The 16502-nt window shown below is 54.4% G+C and overlaps 1 protein-coding gene across 1 annotated transcript; it reads left to right on the forward strand.

Moving 5' to 3' along the window:
- Nucleotides 1-352: 352 nt before the first annotated feature.
- Nucleotides 353-16385, forward strand: Fam131c (family with sequence similarity 131 member C). The gene is made up of 7 exons (XM_028880693.2): nt 353-514; nt 10912-11027; nt 12220-12255; nt 12519-12612; nt 14506-14688; nt 14895-15005; nt 15542-16385. Exons 1-7 carry the CDS (start codon nt 493-495, stop codon nt 15796-15798), a joined length of 819 nt encoding a protein of 272 aa, XP_028736526.1. The 5' UTR covers nt 353-492; the 3' UTR covers nt 15799-16385.
- Nucleotides 16386-16502: the final 117 nt, after the last annotated feature.

The following is a 16502-nucleotide window of genomic DNA, read 5'->3' on the forward strand; positions in this document are numbered from 1 at the left end:
CATCTCCATACTCGTGCTGTGGCACACACACACACACACACACACACACACACACACACACACACACAAATAAAGTCTTGATCCTTCTCAGTGTGCACAGTAGGATGGGACTCCTCTTTGCAGAATCCCCCCTCCAGCCCCCTCCCCTGACCTTGAGCTCCAGACAGCAGGTGCTACTCAGGTCTGAGGCTAGAAGTCTTCCTTACAGGGCAGAGTCCAGGTTACCCCGGGCAGCGACAACAGGTGCACGGGCTCGGAGGGGGCGGGGCGCACCCCAGCACCGCCCTCCGCGCTCCCCGGGTCCCCCGCCCGCCGCGGCGTCGCCCGGTCCTGGCAGCTGCGGGCGCGGCGCGAGGCGATCGGGACGCGGCAGCGGGGACGACGACCCAGGCGCTAGCGGAGGCCGAGCCGAGCAGCCCCGGCCCGCGGAGACATGAGCGCGCGGCCGCCCGCCGCACCCCGGGCGCAGTGGCCCGACCCCGCCGCCCCGTGATGGGCTCCTGCGTGTCGCGAGGTGAGGACCCGGCTGCCCAGGACGCGGCAAGGGGCAGGGGCACCAAAGCGCGGCCCGGGGAAGCCCAGGGTGGGTGTCCGCCCTTCACGGACCAGCCGCGCCCCAGGGGACACGGTGCCCCATTGGGACAGGGCTTGGGAGGAGAGCGGGCAGCGCGCAGAGCGGGCGGAGGTCTCTGCACCCCACGCCCACTCGGCACCCGGCAGGTGGCATGAAGCAAGGTCCCGGTGCCATGCTTTCTTCCCTGCAGCTACACGCCTCCTGCAGTGTGCCTGGGAGGGGAGAGTGGCTTCCGGTTCTTTCTGGTCCTCTTACGGGCCACTGAGCTCCAGGAAGACAAGCAGACCTCGCTTCTGCTCCCCAAGACGCAGGCCTTCCTAGCCCGGGGTCTCTTTCTTTCCCTGTACCTCTGTCTTCAGCCCTAGAAACCCCCTGGCAGGAAGGGGTCAGTGGGGATGAACAGGTTATCAAGGGTGGCTTTACCCCACCCCCATCCCTGCCCAGGGGACAGGAGAGGATAGAGGACAGCTGATGTTCCCAGTAACCCCTGGGCCTTTGTCTCTGACCTGGCACCTTGGTTATCTCCAAGGTGATTCCTGGAACTCTCTCTCATCTGGGCAGGGGTGGGGGTCTGTCTGTGAATGGGGGGCATAGGGTCTTTCACAGAGGCTGGGGGATGGGCATATTTGTCTTTGGAGTAATATTTTAGAAAAGAGGTTGGGAGTTGTCATGGCATGCCTGTAATCTCAACACTAAGGAGCTGAGAGATCAAGAGTTCAAGGCCAGCATCCACAGCATAGAGAGTTCATGGCCAACCTGGGCTATATGAGACCTTGTGTCAAAACAAAATACCCTCCCCCCAAAAAAACGGTTGGGTTATTGTCCCACTTGGGACTCTTACTCTCTGTGGGAGCATCGGGTGGGCTGGGAGTAAGAGTGTAAAGACAAGTCTCCCCACCCAAGTTCTTGGAAGACTTCACTGGTTACTCCAGTAATTTACTCAGGCAGAGAAGGATAAGCTGGCCTTAGAGTTGGGCTGGGTGGGCCCTGGTGGGGAACTTGGTCTGGGGAAAAGCACCCCACCCCCATCCTCTGGACTCTGAGGAAGTTCTGTCCCAAGTTCATGGAAGAGTATTCAGGGGAGTGACTCAGGGTGTCCCTGTAAGGTGTCAGCATTGGGGGAATGGGCGGGGGAGGGGAGAAGCAGAGTCAGTCTGTCTGAAGTTGGTTCAAGCTGGTTGATGGTAACATGGCTACCTCCTGAATGTCAGCCGGTGCGTTAGAAGCAGCATGGTCCTGTGAGACCGGAGGAACCCAGCATGCACCTGGCCTGTGAGGCAGAGCAGAGATTGAGGATGGGTCTTTCAGCCCCAGGCTCTCCGAGTCTGAGCTGTCCCCAGAAACCTTCAAGACTCTAGGGAGTCTCCCATGGAGGCAGTTCCAGGAGTTAAAGATCTGGACATTTCCTTAGTGACCAGATAGAGCTCTTCTCCATCCCGTGGCCAACCCAACCCATGCTCACAGCCATGGGAGCCCAGCCCGGAGTGTGCTGGCCTGTGAGCACAGGATCCACAAAAGACAGGACAGAGGCTGGACTACAGGGATGGCTGCCAAGGTCGGCACTGTGAGGCTGAGGCCTGGGTCCTCCATCTCCCATACTCCCTCCACGACCCCTCTGCCGGGGCAGTTGAGGTCACACTGGCTGAGACACTCTCTACTCTTCCTCCCGAATCCTGAGTGCCGCCCCCAGATCAGGCTGCATTTTCTAGCCTTCTCCCTATCCTGAGAGGACAGAGCCTGACGGTGGTCTCAACATGCACTCCAGCAACTTAGATGAGAGATTTGAGCCGGTGGTGGCGCACGCTTTCAATCCCAGCACTTGGGAGGCAGAGGCAGGTGGATCTCTGTGAGTTCGAGGCTAGCCTGGGCTACCAGGTCCTCAGCCTCCCAGGTCCTCAGCCTGAGCACCCTTGGCCTCTTGTGGATCATCTCAGGCTTCCCTGGGCTCCTGAGTCCCTTCCTCTGTAAACTTGGACCAGTTACAAGTTTACCTGCCCAGGGTTTGCCTGAGCCATGTGAAGAGCCTGAAGCGGAGGTCAGGGATCATGAACTTTGCACTGATGCTTCATGGAGCCTGGACCTGCAACCAACTGGGGCTGCCCAGTTTCCCCTACTCCAGGTCCAGGCTACACCTGAGAGACCCACCCTGCTCAGAAGTTAGCTTCTGCCACCGGGCTGGGGGATCAGGAGTCCCCAGCCTGCAGTCCCTGCTCCACTGTCCCCAAGTGTGTGAACTTATCGACTTGAGTGGGAATGGGGATAGTGTGGGAGTGTAGGGCTGGGTGGGAGAGGGTCTCAGTGTAAAGACCACCCCCACCATCAGTACCGCGTCAGCACTCAATAGCCATTTCTCCCACGGGGCTACTGGATCAACTTTCCTGCATACAGTTGCTCCAGGCCTTCTGGGTGGGGAAGGGGACCCCTCCTGCCTCCAAGGAAGTAGTAGGAGCCAGGCATTTGTGTTGGGCACAGAGGGATGGATACTGGCCACACACACTGTATCTAGGAACTATTTTGTATTCCTTATCTATTTCTAATTTTTCAACATTTATTTTGTTTGTCTGTTTGTTTGTTTATTGAGACAGGACCTTATTCTGTAGTCCTGGCTGGCATTGAACTCAAGGTCATCCTCCTGCTTCCATCTCCCAAATGCTAGAATTTTATGTTTGAGGACCTCGTTTGCCCTACTTATCTTTTTCCTCCTCTTGTTTAAATGAGATCTCCAGTAGCCCAGGCTAACCTTGAACTTGCTATGTAACTGGGGATGACCTTGAACTCCTGATCCTTTTTGCCTCTACCTCCCAGGTGCTAGGATTACAGGCACGTACCACCATGCCTCACGTATGTGGGGCTAAAGGATCGAACCCAGGACTTTGTGCATGCTAGGCCAACACTCCACCAGCTGAGCTACAACCAGAGTCCGGTTCATCTATTTTTAAGCTGCCACTCCTCGGATGCTTATCCTGAGCCAGGCTGAGCCAGGTCTTGGCTCTCCTGACCCAGTTAGCTGTCCTTGAACCTGGGAGGGAAGTGGGTTCCGAGTGGAGCAGAACCTCACCCGGCTCACCCACCTGGCAGTACAGAGAGGCAGACTCAGGTCCGTGGGCCCCAGTGCTGAGCAAGAGCCCCTGCCCTTTGCTTTTCCAAAGACTCCCTGCTCTCCCCCAAAGCACTTGGTACATGGCCAACAGTCCAGAACCAATTTCTGGGATAGCTCAGAGGCCTCACAGCTGGTTGGGTTTTCCTGGCGCTGTCAGTGGAGGACAGCGTGGGACACACAGGAAGTCAGTATCTACCCCCTCCATCTTGGGGTCTCTCTGTGCCCACCTATGCTTCCTGGCTCCACGGCTTCTCTATCCACCCCTGCCACCACAGTCCTCTCCCCCAGTCAGCCTCCTGGTCCCCCAGTCAGCCTCCTGGCCTATCTTGGGGGTCTCTAGTGTCCAGAGCATCGGTTCTTATGAGAGTAGACATTGGCCATCGAGGACCATCTACGAGAATAGATGGACATTTCCTGTAGTTTAATCTGAGGGGAGGGACACGGTTTTATGTTCGAAGTCTAGTGGGGGGAAGCAGTGCCCACACACACACATACACACACACACACACACACACACACACACACACACACACACACACACATAGAAAAAAATGACTGGTCCCTTTCTGGAGATCAGCACTATCTGTTTGGTAGTTGGACTTTCATCCTGCCCTCTAGGTCTGAACCTCATCCATGCCACCCACTACCTGGTGCCTTGGATAAGTCACTCAGACTCTCCGAGGCTTCATTTTCTCATCTGTCAAATGGGCATGCTGTTACCTACTTTGAAGGGTTCAAAGTGAAATCATAGGTGAGAAATCAACATGGTGTCTGACCCAGAGCACATGCTTAATAAACAAGCAGCGTATCCTCGCAGGCCAGGCTTCTCCCTCAAGGGAGTTACCTAGTCAGCTTAGGCCAACCTGGCAGGCTGCCTGGAGTTGGTGTGACTGGAGTAGGCTGGGGCCCAGGAGGGGAGAGGGAATGAGGAGGAGCTGGGGTGAGTGGAAGCCCTTGGTTGGGGATGGGAAGGGATCCCCATGAACATCGCTGAGCTCAGCCAACCAGAGAACTACAGGACCATCATGGCCCTGTGGTCTGGGAAGACGTTGGAGAATGGGTCTCTGCCAAGTTTGGGGGCCTGCTGTCCTGGCAGGGACTCACCAGGCAGAGAGGCCAATGCCTCATACTCTGGTCTCCCTCTGTAGGGTTCAGAGGGTCCCAGGGCAAACTCCATGCCAGGAACAGGACACAGGAGTCCCGCTGTCCAGAAAGACAGACTACAGGACAGAGAGAGCAGTTCCTCTGAGGGAGCCCTGGCCACAGTGGTGGCCTTCTGCTGTAGCCCTCAGCACACATGGATGGGGGGGGGGCATATGAGGAGCACATGACTGTGGTCCAGAAGACTAAGCCCAAAGCTACATCTGTACAGAGCCAAGGGTGGCTGACATATCCCAGTGGGCGGGGCCCCCTGGTGCATCCATTTGCCACAGGTGCCGAGCCTCTTTGGGGAGGCTGGCTTCCAGGGAGGCAGCGCCAGGGGCCGTGCGCCCAGGCTGCTGCTCACTTGTGTCTCGATTTCCCTGTGCTGCTGGGAGAGAGCCCCCTTCACTCCATCTGCTCTGTCTCCTCCCAAGTGGCTGCGGGCTAATTCTCTTGCTCCCGAGAAACGCTCTGGGGGCAGGTGGCAACCACGGTGACTAATGGGCTGGGACCCAGAGCCCTGATGAATAGCTGTGAGCACTGGGTAGCTCTGAAACAAGTGAGAGGAGTCTGGGGGGCTGGTCTTCAGATTCACCCAGGGACCAGGCAGATGAAGGCTGGTATGGGGGCTCTGCAGCATGAAGAGTGTGAGTTAGAGATTATGGAGAACTGTCTGGGTGGTTAAGCTGACAGTCTGGGGAGCTTTGGTAGAAAGGCAGGAAACATCCTTGATAAGCGGAGGGATGGAGGGGACCTCTAGATGACACCCGTTTCCTGGAAGAATCGGAATGGTCTTCGGGTTGCCATGGTAACAAGAGGGCTGTCACTCCTGTAGCCTGAGGGAGAGGGAGCAGGTCCAAGAGAGGGCCTCAGACATTGAGTGGAAGGAGTAGGGGTACGCTGTGAAAGAAAGGGAGTGTCCGCACACGGCTCCCTCGGGAGAGGCATCCAAAAAAGCAAGCATCGGCAGTCCCCTGGGCTGTCCCCTGCCCCACCCCACATGGCAGTGTGTTTTTCCAGTCACCAAGGCCGTGATGCAGCCAGGTCCCTGCTGGGCTAAGAGCAGCCTGTGATTTCACCCTGGGCTGGTTCATTACCTGACGTCTCCATGGCAACCAGCCCATGACATCATGGGGGAGAAGGAGACTTTGGTAGAGGTGCCTGGGTCCCAGATGGGATGGGTGTCAGGCAGGCAGGGGAGGACCTGGAGCCAGGGCCATCAGCCCCCCCCCTCGGCAAATGTCTGGTGTCACTGCTGTCCTGGCTCCCCTTCCCATCCTTCTCACTCCCTGCTCCGCAGCTGGAGAGCTCACTGCTTCCAGGGGTGCCCAGGGAGTCCAGAAGCACCCCAGCACCCATCCAGGTCCCCAGCACCACCCTGTAGCCAGTCAGATGCTGGCTTTGCGCAACATGCAGGATTCCAGAACATTCAGTGTTTCTTAAGTTTTTGTTTTTTGGTGTGTGCGTGTGTGATGGTAGTGTGTGTGTGTGTGTGTGTGTGTGTGTGTGTGTGTGTGTGTGTAGTATGTGTGTATGTGGTGTGTGTGGTGTATGTGTGGTTTGTGTGTATGGTGTGTGTATGTCTATAGTGTGTATGCATGTGTGATGTGTCTGTGTGTGTGGTGTGTCTCTGTGTGTGTCTCTCTGCATCTCTCTGTGTGTAGCGTATGTGTGGATGGTGTATGTGTGTGGTGTGTGTGTGTGTGTGGTATGTGTGTGTGTGTGGTGTGTGGAATATGTGTATGGCGTCTATAGTATGTGTGTGTGTGGTATGTCTATGTGTGTGTGTATGTATGGTGTGTGTGGTATGTCTGTGTGTGTGGTGTGTGGTATGTGTGTATGGTGTCTATAGTGTATGTGTGTGTGTGTGTGTGGTATGTCTGTGTGTGTGTGGTGTGTGGTATGTCTCTGTGTGGTGTGTGTGTGTGTGTGTATGTGTGTGTGTATGGTGTGTATGGTGTGTGTGTGTGTGGTGTGTGGTATGTGTGCATGGTGTGTATGGTGTGTGTGTGTGTGGTATGTCTCTGTGTGTGGTGTGTGTGTGTGTGGTGTGTGGTATGTGTGTATGGTGTGTATGGTGTGTGTGTATGGTGTGTGTGTATGGTGTGTGTGTGTGTGGTGTGTGTGTGTGTGGTATGTGTGTATGGTGTCTATAGTGTGTGGTGTGTGGTATGTGTGTATGGTGTGTATGGTGTGTGTGTGTGTGTGTGTGTGTGTGTGTGTGTGTGTGGTGTTGCTGTGTATTCTAGCCTGACTTGGAACACACCATGTATTCTGACTGGCTTCAGACTCCCGATCCTTCTGCCTCAGTCCCCAGTGCTGGGTCCAAGCATGAATCATGAACTCTAGTCACAGCTTTCAAACTTCAAAAAAAAAAAATTAAATAATTTGAAAAGGCTGACAGTGGTGGCGCATGCCTTTAATCCCAGTACTCAGGAGGCAGAGCCAGGAGGATCTCTGTGAGTTCGAGGCCAGCCTGGTCTACAGAGCGAGATCCAGGACAGGCACCAAAACTACACAGAGAAACCCTGTCTCAAAAAACCAAAAAAAAAAAAAAAAAAAAAGGAAGAAAAAAGAAAAAAAATTTATATGTGTGTTTTGCCTGCATGTATGCCTGTACATCATGTCTGTCTCTAGTGCCCATAGAGGCCAGGGAAGACATTAGATACCCTGGAATTGGAGTTACAGGTGGTTGTGAGCTGCCATGTAGGTGCTGGGAATCGAACCCAGGTCCTCTGGGAGAGCAGTCAGGGCTCTTAAACACTAGGCTACCTCTCCAGCTCCTAATTTTTCTTCTTTTTTATATTTACTTGTCTGTTGTGTGGGTGTGGGTGTGTGCATGTGACATTACATGCGTGATGGTCATAGACAAACTGGGAGTCAGCTCTCGCCTGTCACCTATGGCTCCCCGGGTTGGAACCCAGATCAGCGGGCTTGGCAGCAGGCACCTTTAATCCACTGAGACATCTTGCTGGTTGAGTTTTCAAACTGTTATTTTTGAACCTTGTCGTGAATGAGAATGCCCCTGTAGAATGCCCTCATATATTTGAATACTTGGTCTCTAGTTAGTGGAACTGTTTGGGAAGGATTAGGAGGTGTGGCCTTGCTGGAGGAGGCGTGTCACTGGGGACAGGCTTGGAGGTTTCAAAAGCTCATGCTGTTCCCAATTCTCTCTCTCTCTCTCTCTCTCTCTCTCTCTCTCTCTTTTTTTCTCTCTCTCTCTCTCTTGGCTTTATGCTTGTGGATCAGGATGTGAGCTCTTAGCCACCGTGGCAGTGCCATACCTGCCTGTTGCCATGCTCTCCACCATGATGGCCATAGACTCACCCTCTGAAACCATGATCTCCCACTTAACTGTTTCTTCTATAAGTTGCCTTAATCATGGTATCTTAGTACCACAGTAGAAAAGTAACTAAGACAGACCTGTAGGAACAAATATATTATGCATTTTGACCCAGTGTTGTGCACACCTAGAAAATTCTCACCTGTGTGAATTCACACACACACACACACACACACACACACACACGCACACACACACGCACACGAGCACTTGCGTGAGTATATGCCTGTGTACGTGTGACACACAGAAGCTTCATGACACAGGACAGAATGAATCTTAGGCTTCCTCTGGCTCTGATGATGAAAAACAAACCCGATGAACGGCTTGCATGACCACTGAAGGACGTGGCCCCTGCCCCGCCACTGAGTCCTTCCTTTGTAGAGTTGGGAGGTACTGGAGCCCAGACAAGAGCAACATTAACTCGGGGTCGTATAGCCAGGATTGGCATGCAGCAAGCTGTGCTGGGGATAGCAGAGGACGAGCACATGGTTCAGCCCTTACTCTCAGAACCCATGCGGTCCTCTATGTCCTGCCCTCCTCATGTCTGGGTCACTTTGGGGCAGGAGAGGACACTGACGCTCACCTTGCCCTCCTCTCCTATAGCGTCCCAGACAGCCTGGCTCCAGCCTCTCAGCCTTGGCCCATGCATTCCAGCCTTGGGGCAGGTCCCAGATCCTCTAGCCTCTTTCAGGATGTAATTGGGCTGAAAACTCTCACCTTGAATGCAAGCCTGTCCTCATCTCCCTTCCTCCAGCCAAGCTGGCTGTGCCTGAGCTGTGAGCTCTGCAGCTCTTCCTCTGTGGGGACCCCTTTCTCCCCTGACTTGTTGGGATCTGAAGTGGGGTGTGACTGGAGACAGAACCCAGCTCTTCTGACTTGTCTGGGGAACTCCAGCCACACTCCACTCCAGCTCCTCAAATACATTTTTTTTTTATTAAAAAAAATTATACCAATGTGGTGGCACACACCTTTAATCCCAGCACTTGGGAGACAGAGTCAGGTAGATCTCTGTGAGTTCAAGTCTAGCCTGGTCTACCTAGAAAGTTCCAGACTGGCCAGGGCTACATAGTGAGACCCTGTCTCAAAGAAAATTATAAAGTAAAAATAATCACAATAGTGGGCACTGGGCACAGACTTACAGTGCCAGCTGCTTAGCAGGCTGGGGCAGGAAGTTCAAAGATAGCCTGGGCTACATAGAAAACCTCTGTCTCAACGATGGAGGAAGAAGAGGAGAAAGAATCAGAAGCTTTTCATTTATTTGTTGATTTTATTTATTAATTTAGAGATAAAGTCTTCCTTTTTCAAGACAGGGTCTCTGTGTAGCACTGGCTACAAGTTCTGGAACTCACTCTGTAGACAGGCTGGTCTTGAACTCACAGAGATCCACCTGCCTCTGCCTTCCAAGTGTTGGGATTAAAGGTGTGAGTCACCACTGCCCAGCTTTTCTTTTCTGTCTTTCTTTCTTCCTTTCTTTTTTTTCTTTTTTTTTTTAAGAGATAAAGTCTTATGTAGCTGAGGCTAGCCTCAAAGTTGCTACATATCCAGGGATGACCTTGAACTTATGATCCTCCTGTCTTTACCTCCAGAGTGCTGGGATTACAAATGTGTGCTGAACATTGAACCCAGGACTTCATACGTGTTAGGCAAATACCCCACCCACTGAGCTATGTCTCCAACATCATCCTTTTCCTTCTTTTTTTCTTTTCTTTTCTTTTTTTAAAGTATACAATCAATAAGATCCTTTGTATCTGAGGCTGGTCTCCAACTCCTGGGATTCAATGATTCTCCTACTTTGCCCTCATAGCTGGGACCTTGGGTGTGAACTATAACCCACACTTGACTATACTACTTTTTTTTGTATGTTAATTTTGTATACTGCATCTTTACTGATTAGTTTTAAAGAGGCTTAACATCAGTACAGCCATGACAGGCTATAGACTAACAATATCGGGACTAGGCCTCACCATTACGATAACCAGAAAAAGCCACAAACTACCCTGCAGGGGACCAATCAGAATCGAGTCAAACAAGTACTAGATGCTCCAGAACATTAGGGATAGCTTACATCACTTGTATACAGGTTGCCAATTTCCTTGCAGCAATGCCAGTACCAATCCCTGTTTGGCCAGACTTCGGTGCCCCACTTCTGCCCAGTCAGTTCAACCCCCATCTGAATCCGGAATTCCCCTACCTCCCCCACCCCATCCCTTACTCCTTAAAAACCCTGCCATAACTGATCTCAGGGCTCTCCCTGATCCAATGCTGTGTCAGAACAGGTGGAGAGTCCAAGCTCGAGCTTGCAATAAAGGCTCTTCACTTTTGCATATGAACTCAGATTCCTGGTGATCTCTGGTGGGGGGCTCATGATTCGGGCATAACAAGTTTATCAGTTCAACTTTTTTTTTTTTTTTTGGCAGAATCTTTAGTTTTTCTTTTTTCTTTCTTTCCTCTTTGGTTTTTCGAGATAGGGTTTCTCTGTGTGACAGTTCTGTCTGTCCTGGAACTTGCTCTGTAGACCAGGCTGGCTTCAAACTCACAGAGATCCACCTGCCTCTGCCTCCCAAATGCTGGGATTAAAGGTGTGGGCCACCACTGCTCAGCTGTCTTTAGTTTTTCTACATGTAAAACAGGGATAGCTTGACTTCCTCCTTTTCAGTTCAGATGCCCCTATTTCCTCTTCCTGCCTTATTGCTATGGGTCAGTTGGGGTTTTTTGTTTTTGTTTTAATTCCTCCTGTCGTTTTATTTCCAGATCTGTTCACAAGTGCCCACAAAGACTGTCCCAGGCCTCAGGGCACAGACCTCCTGAATCGGGATCTGCCCTCCAGCCATCCACCTGCCACTGTTCCAGACCATGTTGCTGGCAAGGTAACTGGCCACTCCTCACCCTCCTCCTGCCTGCCCTGGCTCCAGCTGCTCTTTTATCTCCCTAAGGCAAGCAGAGACCATTCTCAGTCCTTTCCTCCTTGCCAACTCCAGTTTCTCCATAGGCACTAGGGGCACCCAAGGGCTTGGAGTTCAGCTGGATGAGGGTCTGCACTGGGCTGGGTATCAGGGACTGAGCCGGACTTACCTAGAAAACACAATACCATCCCAAAGGTCTTCCTGTCCACATGAACTCAGCCTTGTAGATGGCAGGTTCTGCTACCAGCCCAGAACTGCTTAGCAACTGGCAACAGCTTCTTGAGAGTAAAAGCAGGGGGCTTCTCCACATAGATCAGGAAGGTGTATGTAGCAAGGGGTTCTGGTGTAGTGAAGAGTCCTGGTGTGTCAAGGGATCCCAGTACATAATTTCCATATTTGTCCAGGGATGTGGCTTGAACCTGCCAGTTGATTTTTTAAGATGTATTTATTTTTAATTTATGTGTATGAGTGGTTTAAGTCTCTAGTCTCAAGCTTGAAAGATAGATAGTTCAGTGATTAAGAGAATGTATTGCGGGTTGGGGATTTAGCTCAGTGGTAGAGCGCTTGCCTAGCAAGCACAAGGCCCTGGGTTCGATACTCAGCTCAAAAGAGAGACAGAGAGAGAGAGAGAGAGAGAGAGAGAGAGAGAGAGAGAGAGAGAGAGAGAGAGAATATCTTACAGAGGACCTGAGTTCGGTTCCCAGCACCCACACTGGGTGGATCACAACCACCTATAACTCCATCTCCAGCTTTTCTGGCCTCTTCGGGCACCTGCACTCATGTGCACAGACACACACAGAGACACACGCAGACACACACACAGAGGCAGGCACCTACACACACACACAGACACACACTCACTCACTCACTCACTCACTCACTCACTCACTCACACGCAATTTAAAAAGTCCCTAGTCCCCAGGCAACAGGAAATAGTGAAAGCATACTCCAGCCTAGGTCAGACCTATTACCTGCACCAATCCCTCTCCTCCCAAGGCCACTGTATCCCACTTCATTTTCTGGGTGCTAGGGGACAGCCGGGCATGGGTAGACCTTGATCTTTCTCTCAGAGCACCACAAGGTGGAGCCACCCTACCCTGCAGGACTTGGCCATGATGCCCCAGCCCTGACTGCTCCCTCTCTCCTCTTGCTTCAGGACAAGCAGATGGATTTCTGTTGGGATCCGTGGCAGGTCAGTGTGCTTGCTCTCCCGCAGTCCTGCCAGCCCAACTGACGCCACTGTCCCTCCTTCCTCTGCTGTGCCCACCCCAGGCCCGCAGTCCTGCCAGCCCAGGGAAGGAAGTCTGGTGGGAATGGATAGGACCTCCCTACCTGGTCCCTGGCCACCACCTAAGGATGAGTGGGTGGTAACAATGGTCTGCGGGGGCGCACGGGGGTGGGGTGCAATGTCCTCTGGCTGGCTGTCCTTCCCAACTATCCCTTTCTTTTCTACAGAGGTGCTTCCAGACCACCAATGGCTACATATCCGACTCCAGAGCCTGTGCCAGCAACTATAGCGTGGCTGCCCTGGCCACCTCATCCCTTGTGGGTAGGTCCCCACAGCCCCCCTCCAGCCCTTAGAGGTTGTGGGCTCCTCCCCAGACATGCGCTGAGGGGAGGCAAAGGGTCACAGTCACGTTGTGTGTCACGTTTTCTAATTGCCAGACTTCAGGCTGGGTTCCTCTCTCCGGAGCTGACTTGCTGGGTTTTCAGGCCCTGGGGATGCCTCAGAGGGAGGTGTGCGTGCAGTTTCTGGGTGTCTGGCTGCGTGGTCTCCCACGTCACCTTGGGTCTTGTTCCCTAGAAGCAGAGCCTGAGGTGGGGACAGTGTCCCCCGGGGGGATTGCTCTTAGGTGGGTCCCTGGGGAGTGAAGGAAGCAGGGGAGGCTGAGTGAAGACTTGGTTACAGTTGAGTTCCCTCCCCGTCTCAACCCACCTGGAGCTCTGCAGCAGGGTAGCCTGAAGGAAGACCGTGTGTCTGGACTTCAGTGTTCAGTTGTCTATGAGGAAGACTATGCCACTTTGAGGGCATGAGGCGGCACCTGAAGCTGTGATAGTTCTCTGAAGCGGGTGTGGGAGGGAGCCGGGAGAGGCTCACCCAGGTAGCTAGAAGGGCACACAAGCGGGCAGGGGACCCACGCTGCTGCTCTTGGCCGTAGACGGCCCTCAGCCCAGCCTACCAGGCCACTGGGCCCTCCAGTGCCCTCTTACAGCTTCTCCCCACACCACCCCAGATCCTTTCAGGTTCCCATAGGACTTGGCTGCCTCCCTCCACCCCTGTCTCTGCAGCTTCCCCTGCCTGAAATACCTGCCACCCACCTCCCCCCCTCTCTGTCCTCAAGCGCCTGAGAAACACCACCTCTCCCAAAGGACTCTGCAGTCCAGGACCCCACTTGGGGGAGCAGGTCTCCCCTTCTTTCTCGTCTCCATCACTCCCAAGTCCCTGGTCCCTCGTGCCTGTGGATGTCTCACTTGCCCTCGGAACCCGCATTCCCCAGGGCCTCATGTCTGCGTGGCTTTCAGGACCCTGGGGATGCCCAGATCTGTCTCCGCCTCCATAGTGAAGCTGTTCCTGACACCTCTCCATCACCTTCCACACCCAGCCAGTCAAGTCAAATGCTCCCCCGGCCCTTCTCCTCCTGTTTAGACCTGGCCTGCCTTTTGCTGGGTCCCTTGCAATGGCCCGGAATTGTCCCGTCTCCCATCTCCACCCTTGAACTTCCATCTTCCAATTGGAATGCTGTTTCCAAGGAACAGATCTAATCTCTGTGTCTGTGTCTGGCTATCACTGTCCATTGCTGTGCGGAAGGACAACAGACTGTCACCTTGGCTCTCCAGCCCCAGTCTGGCCCCTGCAGGGCTCCCAGTCGCTTGTCGCTGTGTCACCCTTGATTGTACCGGTGTTATGCCAGCTTTGCTGTGCCTTTAATCTCATCTCACCTATGAAACAGCCTGGCTCCCATCTCTACCATCTGAAGTTGGCCTTCAGAGCCCAACTCCAGGCCACTTCCTCCGGGTAGCACTCCCTGAGTGCTCCACACCAGAGTCTCGCTCCGCAGATCTGGGGGCACAGGGCAACTCCCTTGGGACTGTCCAGTCATGAGTGGAGGGTGCAGAGTCCGAGAGGAACTGAAGATCACAGCCAGTGTGGGAAAGGAGAGACTGGGTTGGAAACCTGGTCCAGAGTCACTAAGACATTGGGGAGGAAGGCGGGGCATACAAATGGGTGAGACACGTAAGTGAAGTAGGGCCATGATCCTGGGGAGGGCACAGGGCAGGATGTGGGTTGTGGGAGGCAAAGCTCCCCCTGGCCATGGTTCCAGGAACCCGAGGGGTGCAGGCCTATAGATCAGGGGCGGTTGAGATACAGAGCATGGGGTGTCTGAGGTTTGGGGTGCCCTGAACTGGGGTGGTCACCCGACAGCCATCCATGACCTCACAGGGGTGGTACAGAGCATCAAGGACCACATCACAAAGCCCACAGCCATGGCTCGTGGCCGAGTGGCCCACCTCATCGAGTGGAAAGGCTGGAGTGCCCAGCAGTCAGGCTGGGGGCTGTCCTCAGCAGAGGATGAACACTATTGCTGTCTCCCTGACGAGCTACGAGAGGCCCGCTTTGCTGCAGGTGAGTGGGGGTGCAAGGAGGGAGGCCATAGGCGGGGTCGACAGGGGTGAAGCTGGGTCTGAGCACAAGGTGGTGGGTGGGGTGCTAGGTGGCTTTCTTCATTGCCTGGGGAGAAAGGGACAGTCCAGGGAGGCCTGTGGAGGCAGAGAGTGCCCCCTTCCCACCCACAGGCTCCATCACGGAGCCTGATCTTGCTGTGCCCTCAGGTGTCGCGGAGCAGTTTGCTATCACGGAGGCCACTCTGAGTGCCTGGTCCTCCCTGGATGACGAAGAACTGCAGCCAGAGGACAGTACCCAGGGTGCCTTCCAGCTCCAAGGTACAGCCGGGGATACCGAGGCAGGGTGGGCAGAGGAGCGCCGAGGGTGGTGCCTAGGTCTCTCCCCACCCCGCTTCTCCATGGCTTAGCTTCTTCCTCAGTAACCTGGGACTGGCAGTCCTGGCCTGCACATTTCCAGGGAGTGCCCTGAGCAAAAAGGAAAGTCTGGCTGTGGTGTGGCTTGAGCTGGCACTAGGTGCATTGTGGGTACTGCTTCCCCAAACCTGGGTCCTGGTGAAGCTTACATTGACATACCTCACTTGATTCTCCCTATTTCCGGGAGGGGAGGGGACAGAGAACCAGAAGGAGGACCCCTTGTCCCAATACTCACTTCCTTGGCTCTTGGCTACTCTGCTCCCTGGCATGGGGAGACAACTGAGCTCAGAGAGGTTTGGAGACCTGCCTGGGGTCACACAAGCTTAGCAGTGAGTGACCTACAGGGCTCCTGACCCTTGCCTGGCCTCCCATATCCAGGGAGGTAGGACACAGGATGCAGGATTCCATCTCTCCTCTGTATCCCCTTTTTGGTATTCTAGACCTGGAGAGCATCTACCTTCAGGACAGCCTCCTGAGTGGCCCTTCACAGGACGACAGTCTCCTAGCCTGCTCCCCTGGCCTCACCCTTGATGATGCCTGGCCCTCACCGGAGGAGCCCCCTAGCCCCACCCAGCGGCATCGGCAGCGGCTGCCAGGGGCTCAGGGGCCTGACAGCGGAGCCCACTTCCACGACTCCCTGCCCTCCGTGGACAGTGGCTCTCTCTCGGAAGAGGAGGATGAAGTGTTCTACAACTGAGGCAAGCTGGCCCGTCCAGGGTCTGCACACCTTGCTGGGAGGCCAACGCTAGCCCCGCACTGGGCATCTCTTGACTCCTTGGGACAAACACAGGGTGGAATGTGGCGGGGATGGTAGCCATCATTCCTGTAGACCACTCAGTGCCTCCGTGGACCTGCCCTCAACAGTGGGAGCCCCCTGCTTTGTGTGCTTGGCCTCTCCAGGGCCTCTGCCCTCGGCCTGCTCCTGGACTCTAAGCAGACACCAGGGCAACCGGCCCCAGGAGAGCTGACAGTCAGGCCCCCAGGAGGACACCATGGAAAGACTGGGAGGGTCATTTGGAGGGGCCCGGGGAGCCAGCCTTGACTTGGGCTCAGCCCCTCCCCACGTCCTCCGTGCATCTGTCCCACGGAAGGTGGGACTGATTCTTCTGGTCAAGCCATTCCTCGACTCTCTAACATCTCTGGAGGGTCTGTCTGTCGCTCCCCTCTTACCTGGCTCCTCTGTGACCCCATGGTCCCCAGCCAAGAGAACCCGTTCCCCCTCCCCCTGCCCTTCACCTCCCACAGGGTTCTCTGGTGACATTAAAGTAGTCTGCTTATCCTGGATGAAGTTGACCTGGTCTCCCGGGGAAGGCAATATTGCTGAGCCCTGGATGAGGGTCTGAGGGGTTGGGGGGGACTCATCTCCAACACAAACTCCTGAGAGACCTCGAAGAAGGAGGC

This window comes from Peromyscus leucopus, chromosome 2, assembly GCF_004664715.2.
Source record: "Peromyscus leucopus breed LL Stock chromosome 2, UCI_PerLeu_2.1, whole genome shotgun sequence".
Taxonomy (NCBI): domain Eukaryota; kingdom Metazoa; phylum Chordata; class Mammalia; order Rodentia; family Cricetidae; genus Peromyscus; species Peromyscus leucopus.

Bases quoted from the DNA above. Each gene is read 5' to 3' on its own strand.
- Fam131c (XM_028880693.2), top strand. From the start codon at position 493: ATGGGCTCCTGCGTGTCGCGAG. The intron at 12,256-12,518 runs GTCAGTGTGCTT...TCTTTTCTACAG, and splicing joins TCTGTTGGGATCCGTGGCAG to AGGTGCTTCCAGACCACCAA. The intron at 12,613-14,505 runs GTAGGTCCCCAC...ATGACCTCACAG, and splicing joins GGCCACCTCATCCCTTGTGG to GGGTGGTACAGAGCATCAAG.